Here is a 12,909-nt window from a genome sequence, read left to right as displayed (position 1 = left end):
ACACAGCAACAGAACGTACCAGAGTGACTTCAAACACTTTGTTACAGGAAATGTTCAAAATGTCCTCCGTTAGCGAGGAACATGCATCCACCCTCCGTCGCATGGAATCCCTGATGCGCTGATCAAGCCCTGGAGAATGGCGTATTGTATCACAGCCGTCCACAATACGAGCACGAAGAGTCTCTACATTTGGGACCGTGGTTGCGTAGACAAGAGCTTTCAAATGCCCCGTAAATTAAAGTCAAGATGGGTGAGGTGAGGAGAGCGTGGAAGTCATGGAATTGGTCCGCCTCTACCAATCCATTGGTCACCGAATCTGTTGTTGAGAAGCGTACGAACACTTCGACTGAAATGTGCAGGAGCTCCATCGTGCATGAACCACATGTTGTGTCGTACTTGTGAAGGCACGTGTTCTAGCAGCACAGGTAGAGTATCCCGTATGAAATCATGATAACGTGCTTCATTGAGCGTAGGTGGAAGAACATGGGGCCCAATCAAGACATCTCCAACAATGCCTGCCCAAATGTTCACAGAAATTCTGTGTTGATGACGTGACTGAACAATTGCGTGCGGATTCTCGTCAGCCCACACATGTTGATTGTAAAAATTTACAATTTGATCACGTTGGAATGAAGCCTCATCCGTAAAGAGAACACTTGCACTGAAATAAGGATTGACACATTGTTGGATGAACCATTCACAGAAGTGTACCCGTGGAGGCCAATCAGCTGCTGATGGTGCCTGCACACGCTGTACATGGTACAGAAACAACTGGTTCTCCCGTAGCACTTTCCATACAGTGACGTGGTCAACGTTACCTTGTACAGCAGCAACTTCTCTGACTCTGACATTAGGGTTATCGTCAACTGCACGAAGAATTGCCTCTTCCATTGCATGTGTCCTCGTCGTTCTAGGTCTTCCCCAGGCGCGAGTCATAGGCTGGAACGTTCCGTGCTCCCTAAGACGCCGATCAATTGCTTCGAACGTCTTCCTGTCGGGACACCTCCGTTCTGGAAATCTGTCTCGATACAAACGTACCGCGCCACGGCTATTGCCCCGTACTAATCCATACATCAAATGGGCATCTGCCAAATCCGCATTTGTAAACATTGCACTGACTGCAAAACCACGTTCGTGATGAACACTAACCTGTTGATGCTACGTACTGATGTGCTTGATGCTAGTACTGTAGAGCAATGAGTCGCATGTCAACACAAGCACCGAAGTCAACATTACCTTCCTTCAATTGGGCCAACTGGCGGTGAATCGAGGAAGTGCAGTGCATACTGACGAAACTAAAATGAGCTCTAACATGGAAATTAAGCGTTTCCGGACACATGTCCACATAATGTCTTTTCTTTATTTGTGTGTGAGGAATGTTTCCTGAAAGTTTGGCCGTACCTTTTTGTAACATCCTGTATATAAACTGAAAAAAGACAATGAATATTTCTTCTGCTGTTAGTCTGCTGTTTGTAAGGTACGATCACTATTGTATTGGAGAGATTACTTACAGTACTTATAGTTCTGTTTGTTCTCTTGCTTAGTCATTAATCAGAGTGTATCCTGTGCATGGTGAAAAAGTATATATACACAGTGCTGTTTTTCTGGGGGAACACTGGGGGATGCGTACCCCTAAACTTTTTCGTTGACAAAGTAATTTTTTTACTATGTTGAGAACTTGGAAGAGTGCCAAAGATTTATTAAACAGACGTAAATTTTTTATTTCATTTTTTCGTGTTGATAATTGCAATACAAACGATACCAGTGCAGTATTTGGTGGTAAAATCGATGTCATTGACTGTTTCAAGCATTTAGAATCTGCGGCAATCGTTCTCAACAACTGAATCGCTGGCAGCCAGTTCGACCAGCATGTAGTGCCTTTGCCCGCTAATAGTGGGCGATGGTAGTACCAAACGTATATGCGTACGCTCAAATCACATGCTACATTTGAGGTGATGTAAACTGAAGTGTTCAATACCACTCTCTCTTGTATTTTTGTTTCTCTCAGTGCCGCTTGCTTCATTTGAGCTGTAAAGTCAACTGAAGAGTCCGATAACCTTTTTTTTTTTTTTTGTGGTTCGACATGTTGATGACGTCATGGCTAAAAGCAGACTGGTGGTATCCCCTGCTTCAGTTCAAATGGTTCAAATGGCTCTGAGAACTATGGGACTTAACTTATAAGGTCATCAATCCCCTAGAACTTAGAACTACTTAAACCTAACTAACCTAAGGACATCACACACATCCATGCCCGAGGCAGGATTCGAACCTGCAACCGTAGCGCCGGCCGCGGTGGTCTCGCGGCTCTAGGCGCGCAGTCCGGAACCGTGCGACTGCTACGGTCGCAGGTTCGCATCCTGCCGCGGGCATGGATGCGTGTGATGTCCTTAGGTTAGTTAGGTTTAAGTAGTTCTAAGTTCTAGGGGACTGATGACCACAGCAGTTGAGTCCCATAGTGCTCAGAGCCATTTTTTTGCAACCGTAGCGGTCACGCAATTCCAGACTGTAGCGCCTAGAACCACTCGGCCACCATGGCCGGCCCATGCTTCAGTTATAACTGATTTTCGCTGCATTATATCCCATGTCAGAGTACCTTCAAATTTTTAAAAAAAAGCTCTGTGTGTGTGTGTGTGTGTGTGTGTGTGTGTGTGTGTGTGTGTGTGTGTGTGTGCACGCACCTATTCATAAAATATCAATTTAAAAAAGTTATTTAGCATTTCTTAGTTGCTGCGAAGCGAGCAGTGGTGATATTTGACTGCTAACAATTGGCCGCCCTTACGCGGCGTATTTAAAATTGCTATTTTGTGCAGATTACTTCAATAGCCAGCGTAATAAGTCATTAAGTTATTTAAAGTGGAAAAGTTCAATAATGTTATTTTGGGAAAAACTAAATATTCTGAACTAGTTACTGAAAGAAAATCCTACGTGTGTAGAAATAAACCATTACTGAAGAAAGTGGCAAAAATACGCTTATGTGTAGTACGGCGAATAATACCACAGAGAACTCCGTCAGTCAAAAAAGTGGAAGTATAAATGGGAAACGGTTTCCTATAATAAGAAGGACAAACGTAAAAAGAAGATGACAAAAACGATTTTCTGTTAATAGGTGATTCCATATTAACAAATGTTATTGTGCTGTTCTGTAAGATCGATGTTCGACCTGGGATTCGATCACATCAACTCAACAAACATTTTAAGTTCATGAAAAGAAACTCGGGCAAAACCGGTAGCAAAACTTGAAGTACCGGCGATTACAGAGGTGTCTTAATCCACGTGGACAAAAACTCCATCCGCAATAACAGTGAGGAAGAAATCGTGAATTAAACATGGAATCTGATTAGATCAGCGAAAACTGTATACCCAACATCCAGGCTGGTAATTAGTGGAATTATTAACAGAAGATCGGTAACTGATACTTACATTAACAGGATAAATACCGGCATTAGGGAACAGTGCAACAGACTTGGTGCAGTATTCATTGACCCAAACCAGATCTTAAATGATAAGTGTCTGGGAAAAGACGACCTGCACTTGAATAGATTAGGCTCTCTGAACCCTAGTAAAATGTTCATAGACGTGTGTAAAATTCTAACAAGCAAAGAAAAATAATTCATTCTGATAGTGGTGACAAAGAAAAGACTCAAACTGAAAATAAAAAGTTAGGAACCCAACAAAGGATGCAGGTGAAATAATAATAATAATAAAAGAAGATCTATTGATATACTGGAATATAAACGGTTTAGGGTCAGAACTACCGAATCGTAAATACTCAAAAATCGACGAACTAAAAATTCTGTTTTCAGAATCTATAAATATTAAAATAATCTGCCAGAACGAACACTGGTTAACACAAGATTGTATAAAAGTATTAAATAGTATTAGTAATTTTGAGGTAGCTGCTGGCTTTTTTAGACTAAGCAAATTCGTGGAGCTCCTGCATTCTTGTCAATTCTTCTGTACGTTATAAAGTAAGAGACAGTTTTAATTATTTAAATGAAGAGAGCGTGCTTGAAAGTTGCTCTGTAGAACTAAGTGATCTGAACACACTGTTTATAGCAATCTACAGAATTCCTGGATATGTGGTAACAAAAGTGTTCTTAGCCACATTCGAATGTCTCCTAGAAAAACTCCAGAAAGTAAGAAAAAAGTTGTTATAACAGCAGACTTCAACTTAAATGCCCTAACTGAAAGCAATGATTCTACTAAATTTCATTACTTAATTCAGAAATCTGATTTCAAGCTAAACTTTTCTGAATGCACTAGCGAAAACAACAGATCAGTGACCGGCATGGATAATTTTATTACCAACAACAAATTTGACAATGGAAATAAGAACAAATTCTGCTTAGACTTGGGTATTTCAGATCACTCAGATCTGCTTATTGAGCTCCCAAAAGCAAATAACCTAAATACTCCAGAAGTGTATATAAAAATGGATCTCAGTAAAAGTAAAATGGATTTATTGCGCAGTAAATTAGTTAATTAGTTAGTTGCTTGCGTGTTCTATTGATCAATCCCATGGTACGGTAGTCGTTATGATGTGGAACATATAATAAGCTGGCCTGTAGACTACAATAGTTCAAGATCCATAAACTATGACAAATTCTTAAATTGTTTCTTAGAAGTGTTTAATGAATCATTTCATTGTGATGTAATTTCTTAGACTTTCCCGGCGATTTGATGACAAAGGGAACTCCACAGTCATACTGCAGAAAGGTGACTATGACCTGAAGATCCGGCGACTTCTGGAGGACCCGGCTTACAAACCACTAGAGCAGGATCCAACTGACAGGGTGGACCGAAAAACCAAGTCTCTGCTGAAGGAAACTGGCTGGCCTGAGGAAGTTATCAAACAACTGAAATACAAGGCACCACTACCACCCAGACTTTATGTAAAATCCACAAAGAGTGTGTACCACTACGACCCGCCGTGAGCAATATTGGGGCATCCACCTACCCAGCTGCAACATATCTCAAGAAAATGTTGGCACCATATGTAGGGAAGTGTGCACACCACATCTGCAACTCACGGGACTTTGTGGAACGTCTTAAAAACCTACGTTTCTCAGATGCAGACTTAATGGTCAGTTTTGACGTGCTGTCCCTGTTCACCAGAGGGCCCCTTAAGGACACACTTGACTTAATCAGTAAGAAGTTTGATGGAGCTGTGCTGGATCTGTTTAAGCATATTCTAACATCGACTTACTTCCTATGTGGAGGTCAATTCTATGAACAGACTGAAGGGGTGGCGATGGGTAGCCCCTTGTCACCAGTAGTGGCCAACCTGTTTATGGAGAAGATTGAGGGCGAGGATCTTACAACTGCCACTTACCAGCCAACATGCTTCCTGAGATACGTTGATGACACATTTGTCATTTGGCCCCACGGTCGCGAAAATCTGGAAGACTTCCTGGACCACCTGAAATCAAGGCATCCGAATATTAAATTCACCATGGAGCTAGAAAAGGACGGTCAGCTTCCGTTTCTGGATGTCCTGGTGAAGAAGAAGGCGGATGGCACCTTCAGCCACGGTGTGTACCGAAAGCAAACACACACAGGCTTATACCTACAGGCCGACAGCGGCCACCACCCAGCACAAAAGACTGGGGTGCTTAGAACACTCTTACACCGAGCCAAGACACTGTCTGACACTGACAGCCTGGCAGGGGAACTTGAACATCTTCAAAAAGTGTTTGCTAACAACGGATTCTCATCCAGGGACATCCTCAGAGCTCTACATCCCGCCAGACGTCAGGATACACCGGAGAATGAGCAAGAAGAAGAAATCAAGAAGCTGGCATTTTTACCGTATGCCGGGCATGTTTCTGCCAAGGTAAGCAGAATACTAATGAAACATAACATCAAGAGTGTCTTCCGCCTACCTAGCAAAATCAGGGCTTTACTTGGAACAGTCAAAGATGACCTGGGCTTAAGGAAGCCTGGCATTTACAACATTCCTTGTGAATGCGGTATGTCCTACATCGGCCAAACGACTAGAACGGTGGAAATCAGATGTAAGGAACACCAGCGACATACCAGGCTAAGGCAGGCCACAAAATCAGCAGTAGCAGAACACTGCCTAGAGTTGGAACATTCCATGGATTATGAGAACACCAAGGTCATGGTCCAGACCCCCAGGTTCTGGGATAGTGTCATCACTGAATCTATAGAGATAAAGATGGCACAAAACTTGATTAACCGGGAAGCAGGATACCAGCTAAGCACTGCATGGAGCCTGTCATTTGAACTGCTGAAGCAATGCCGGAGAAAATATGTTTCCAACACCAACAACGAGCCTCAGACATCCGCACACTGCGGGCATGAACCAAGAAGGGAACACCAGGAAGCCTCAGCCGCACTCGGAGACGGCCAGAGCGGGAGCGGACGGAATAGGGAACGTCCAGAGCGGCATTGGAGAGCCACTCGCGGGTGCGGACCGAGAAGGGAACACCAGGAGGCCACGACCGCAGTTGGAGACGGCCAGAGTGGGCGCGGACGGAATAGAGAACACCTAGAGCGGCAGGATTGCGCGACTAGCGGGCGCGGACCGACTAGGGAACGGCAAACAGAACACCAGGCACCGGGCAGCCATAAATATGCGACCCGGTCCAGCAAGCAGCCAGTCTCAGGGAACACCTGATGAAGACGTCAAGTAATGACGTCCAAATATCGTGTTTGGAAGACGCTGATATCCGGCAGAAATCCCGATTTCCATGAGCTGTCATCATTTCCTTGTAGATCTAAGCAAAAGTAAGTGAATGATAAGCTCAAATGGATTACAACAGGAATAAAAATTTCTAGTGCCAGAAAGAGAGAGCTCCACAATGAGTTAAAATCAAACAGAAATCCGAATTTTGTTACTAACGTCAAACAAGACAAAAGCAGTGTGCACAGTTGTTCAGTCTGAATTAGGAGTCAAAGCAAAAATTCATGAGATTTTGGAAATTACATGTGAAAATGAAATTATAGTAAACCCTGTTCAGATGTCAAGTTCTTTGAATGAATTCTTCCTAAATGTAGTAAGATCAGATGTGGATATGACATTCTATCAAGGCATCACAAATTTGGAAAATGGCCAGAACACATATTTTAAACAGTTTGAAAAACTCATCCTAGGGATGTGGAAAAGTAAATATTATCTCTAAAAAATAAAACCTCACATGGGTGGGATGAAATAACCACATCTCTAATCTCATGTGTGTATGATATTATTTCTCAACCACTGTCATTTATAATAAATAAATCTTTTGAACAGGGATGCTTTCCAAATGGACTGAAATATGCTGAGATCAAACCTCTGTTCAAAAAAGGATCGACAGAAGATATGAGAAATTACCGTCCTATCTCTCTTTTGCCGGTCTCCTCTAAAGTGTTTGAAAAGATTGCAGCAAAACAAATTAATAAGTTTCTTACTGTAAATATATAATTTTTAAAATCCAGTTTGGATTCCAATAGGGTAAAAGCACTGTGAATGCTATAAATGAGTTTATCCAAAAAATATACTCCCCGTCACATAAGGGTAGAAAGGTCACAGGAATAGTCTGTGATCTAACTAAAGCTTGTGATTCAGTGAACCATGCATTATTCCTCCACAAATTACAGATGTATGGAATCGGGGACACTACTTTAAAATGGTTTAGCTCATACCTGTCAGATAGAAAACAAAGAGTAATTTTAACTTCAAATGGAACCAATTATTCCTCAGCCAGAAAAACAGTTACCCTTGCAGTCCCACAAAGTTCAATAATGGGTCCCTATCTGTTTCTTTTTTATGTAAATGACCTACCACTTGCTATTGATGTTCATTCAGTCTTATTTGCTGATGATACATCAGTTCTAATTGAAAATGAGGTATCTGAAAATACTCCAGAAAAAGAAAAAATACTTTAGAAAAACTCAACTCTTGGTTTCATAAAAACGAACTAAAACTAAATGTAACTAAAACCAAAATGATGCAATTTGAAGCTAAATCAGTAGAAAGGACTGAACTAAAGATAACTTGCAATTATCAGGATACACAGAAGCAAATTACGGAAGTTCTTAGGCCTAAATCTTGATAAAAATCTAAATTGGAAGGTACATATAGATTACTTAGCAAACAAACTAAACAGCTTGGCATTTGCAATGTGTATTTTGTCAGGCGCCACAAACATGGATACCAGAAAGAGAGTTTATCACTGCTACTTTGAGCCAGCTATTCACTATGGCATAATCTTCTGGTGAAATTCAGCAAATGTCACTAGGCTCCTAATATTACAAAAGAAAGTAATTAGAACATGTATGTCGCAAAAAATAAAAATGGGAATCCTGTCAACCACTGTTAAAAAATTTAAAAATTCTGTCTGTCCCCTCACTTTACACATATGAAGTGGTGGTATTCTTATATAAAAATCAACATCCAGTACACACTTTCCGTTTTGACCACAACTACAGAACTTGCCACAGAGACAATTTCAGACTTCTGACACATCATTTAAAACTTTAGGCCCAAACGTCAGAGTATATGGGGTTAAAAATTTTCAATAAAATAAAAGGCAGTAATACATTTAAGATGGAGTTTGGTTCACTGAGAAGATTGCGCTTTACTCTTCTGGTGGAAAAGTGTTATTATTCTGTCGAAGAATTAATTGAGGACAGCTTCGCAGTCTGAACACAGGGATTGTATTACATGTATTATTTTATGTACGTGTGTAGCTGTAACTTTAAAATGTAAAATATAATGTAAACTTTTGTATTTCCCTTAAAAAGAGAAAAAAGTTACTTTTTGTAAACTTTGACATGTCTCCTGCACACCAAATCAAATGATTTGAAAATTGTACGTAATGAGATGAATAAATCACTTTCACATACCTCCTGAGAGCCTATTCATCACCAATCACCATTATAAATAAATCACTAACTCTTCAAGCTACTTAGTATGCACAAGCTGTACCCTGGTGCCATGGAACACATTCCTTGACGGTGTTGCATTTTTTCCTGCAGTTTTTTTTTACATTCCATTTCATTTCAATTTGGACATTTTTAGTGATTTTTATTTTTGTATGGTTTTACCCCTTCTGTCACCTTGTCACCCAAATTCTACCTGTATATTATAAACTTGTCTTGCATGTAAAAAGACCAGCAATCAGTGGGTGTTTCAAAATTATATTTTGTTCCCCTAAACCATACTGAAAGTTAGCATTTAGTGTGATTCACAATAGAAATAATAATTGGATTCATAAGATATTTCATTATCCGACATAAAGCTTGATGGCACAATAGGAATGAGGTGACAAGCCACCACAATACACGAAGCAGTCACAGTTGAGGTGGGCAGCAGTGTGCCGCTCCCAACAGTTTTCACTGAGTTGTGGCAGTTACTAGAAAAGTGATGGGAGGGCAACAGTTTCAGTTGATTCGATTCTAATACACAACGTGGTAGCAATGCTTAGGATGCCATTTGGAAGTGGAGTAATGCGTATTGTTTTGCACATAGTAACAAAAAATGAATGCCACAGAAACTTTTTGTTCGCTTTCCAATGATTGCAATTCACATGTCATGGGCCTGCAAACATAGACAAAACAAATCAACATAAGTATAAATACAGTGTTTCCCAGAAGGAATGGTCAATATTCAGGGATATGACAGGAATGTTCATTTGAAGCAAGAAACTTCAGGTGAACGTATGCACTATTCCAAAAATTTTCCGAGATAGAACCTGTTTAATGTATGCTTGTTCTTGTACTAGTGATGCACATATATGTGTCTTACTCAATCAGCGTCTTTGGCTTTTCATTCTAGCCCAGCGTACCCCATTCCTTTCATCCTCATTGGGAAGATCTTTCTGCCATAGGAATAGGAGTGGACCCAAAATTGAAGCCTGTGGGGCTCCTTTTGTGTTATCTGCACAGTATTCAGAATTTTGTATTTTTTTTTGCATTGTTTGAGATATTCAGTGCATCTTCTTGCTATCTGTTATTAAGTTTCACTCAAAGCAATTTTTGTAAAACCATCAGTTAACAAATAACAGTGAACATTAAATTTGTTCTATTTGGGAAACCATTGTAATAGGGCATAAGTTGATATGAATGTTTTTGCTTCAACTGAGCGTTTCTGTGATATCCCTGAATATTGATCACTCCTAGTGGGACAGCCTGCATATCCACATGAGTCGTGGGTTTGAGAATCTGCAAAAGGGGGCATGCTTTTTGTAGCGAAGCAATGAAGTATAGGCAGACATGGAGGTTTAGAAAGCAGTTGCAGACAACATACCTCATCGGTGGAGGCGGCGGCGACCTGTGTGAGCCCCGCCACCTGCACAGCACCTCTGGTGTCCACCCGCAGCTCAAGGCAGCCAGAACCGGGCGACAGCAGGTCACGGATGTTCTCATTGTAGATCTCCAGGTACGACAGCGATACCTGCACACAATTGCCACTCCCTGTCTTTCCCAATTTATATACTCCACTTTCATGATGCATATATAAAATACGCACACTGGACGAAATTTTAATCACACCCTCAAGCAATTTCACTGCTTACTTCAGAGCGTTGTAGGTGACTATACTTTATTCATCATAATAATACAACTGAAGTAAACAAACACAAAACTTGACAATTGGTCTGCAGCCATAATACACAATCACTGGTGTTGTTACGCTCCTGGAAGTAGGTCCTACTTAAGTACAGGATGGCGCAGATAAAAGTAAAGGAAATGCAGTGAAGTTACAGAAAAGCTGAACGGACTTACGGTTTATTTACAAATAAAAATAAAATGAAACACATATTTATAGATGCTGAACGTTACCGCGTGCAATGCCAATACACAGCTGTGCACATCGAAACATATTCAGATAAAGTCGGTGTAAAGTTCGGGTATCAAGGGCGGCAACTTCACAGCTGATGTTGTCTTTTATTTACTGTATTGTGTGAGGACATGTTTCACACAACTTGCTCTTCAAGGGGCCCCACAGGAAAAAATCACATGTTATATCCGGTGAAGTGGCAGCCACAAATGTTTGATGATAGTTTGTTCCTCAGTAAAAACATCATGGACTCGTTCCAGAGACACCTTAGACATGTCACATGTTGCTCCATCTTAGTGGAAGAAACAGGATTGTTTTTCATATTTAGTGAGCTGAGCACAAAATGTATCAAAACTTGCCATACATTCAACTGTGTAGAGAGTAGTGTCAAAAAATTTTGGTCCAATGATGCACTTTCCTGTTACACTGCACGAAACACCGAATCGTTGCTGACACAAAATTTCAGGGTTCTGCATTGCCCAGTACCTCGTGTTCTGCGTATTCACATGACCAGAAAGATGAAGCCACGCTTCATTACTCATGATGTAACGAGAAGGGTCTAACAAACCATCTTTGATGTTACTCAAAAGCCACGTGCAGTAATCTACATCTTTCTGACTGTCATATTCCGATAATTGCTGTGCAACCGTCACCGCGATATGGCCTCAGGTTAAGACTGTACAATATTCACTAGCAGCTCCTCCTACTTACATGCGCCTGTTGGATCAATTTATGTGTAGACTTATTTGGGTTCTACAGAGCGGTCGGGTGGAGACACCTTTGCATGAAGACAGCAGTTGTGTACCTGTGAAGCGTCTATGACTCTAGTAAAACATTGTCAAAGTTCAATTATTTGTTAACCATGTTTACAGTTGCCTTGTAGCACACTGCCCATATAGCTGATGCCTCATTCAGCTGCGAGTTGGATTCCTGTTGGTGGCTGCCGAGTCAGGAAGAGTGTGTGACCTCGAGCCGTGCTGCTGGTGCAGTATAAAAATGTCGTGTTACTAGAGTCTCCCCTCGGGTAGACCGTTCGCCGGGTGCAAGTCTTTCGATATGACGCCACTTCGGCGACTTGCGCATCGATGGGGATGACATGATGATGATTAGGACAACACAATATCTAGTCCCTGAGAGGAGAAAATCACCGACCCAGCCGGGAATCGAAACCGGGCCCTTAGGAACGATATTCTGTTGCGCTGACCACTCAGCTACCGGGGGCAGACTGCTGGTGCAGTTATGTTCCACCATGAATCGTCTCGTACTAGTTAATCGAGCGTGCTCGAACCCACTCCAAATTCTGTGTTGACCCTTGGTGATCCATCTGCGATATGGTGTTGTCAGAAGTCTTGTGGTTGGTCGCTCTCCTTTCTAACGGCCAGATAGGTTTCAGCACTTGGAACGTGGATCACACAAGGCCCTTCTGCTGGTTTTCACGCTGAAGTTCGGTGCTGTCAGCACTCCACGATGTGGTGTTGTCAGAAGACAGTCAGCTTCTCCATGAACAATGGTAGGCAGCGAACAGTATGAAGTTCGTAGGGCGAAGACCGTCGCGTCAGGTTCTTTTTCGGCTGGTTCATAGATAGTCCTAGAGTATCTAGGACATAGATCCGCCATCGATTCCAATGATCTACTCCTTGAGAGCTGGATAGCTTGAGTATTTAAAGGGAGCTAGCGTAAGGCTATGAGATCGCAGGTGTCCTTCTCATTCTGCTATATTCGCCTAACAGGCTCTTAAGTGCTGTGTAGGTTCTGTGACTGGTTCTTATGAAGCAGATACAGGTTCTTTTGACATCTCTTACTAGCTAACGAATATGCATGTCACATTTCCGCTGGTTTTCTGTCTCATGCTATTTTCTGTTGAACTCATCCTCTCTCCCTTGGTGTAGTGTTGTAATGTGCCTAGATTTGACCCACTTGCGACATACCACTTATTTCCTGTCTCTGTCTCTAATGTGACAGCACTTTGCTTGTAGCAAGGCAATTGAGCTTTAAAAAAATTTTTCTAATTTTCAAGCCCTTACCATTCTGTACCATAACAACTCTGAATAATTCATTAGCGAATGTCTGCAATAATTTTTGGTGTGCGAACTGTAGAAATTTTTTGTCGTTTTACATTTTGCACA

General features: G+C 41.5%; 1 protein-coding gene across 1 annotated transcript in view; it reads right to left on the bottom strand.

Annotated features, from left to right (window-relative positions):
• The window catches only part of LOC126335822 (kinesin-like protein KIF19), a 603,567-nt gene that overhangs the window by 286,369 nt on the left and 304,289 nt on the right, over nucleotides 1-12,909 (bottom strand). The window contains exon 5 of the mRNA XM_049999287.1: nucleotides 10,253-10,399. Coding sequence (XP_049855244.1) covers nucleotides 10,253-10,399 — 147 coding nt within the window. The remainder of the gene's footprint in view (nucleotides 1-10,252; nucleotides 10,400-12,909) is intronic.

The sequence above is a fragment of the Schistocerca gregaria genome, chromosome 2 (genome assembly GCF_023897955.1).
Source record: "Schistocerca gregaria isolate iqSchGreg1 chromosome 2, iqSchGreg1.2, whole genome shotgun sequence".
Taxonomy (NCBI): domain Eukaryota; kingdom Metazoa; phylum Arthropoda; class Insecta; order Orthoptera; family Acrididae; genus Schistocerca; species Schistocerca gregaria.
Note: the sequence above shows the minus strand (reverse complement) of the source record. Positions and strands in the feature narration are given on the sequence as shown.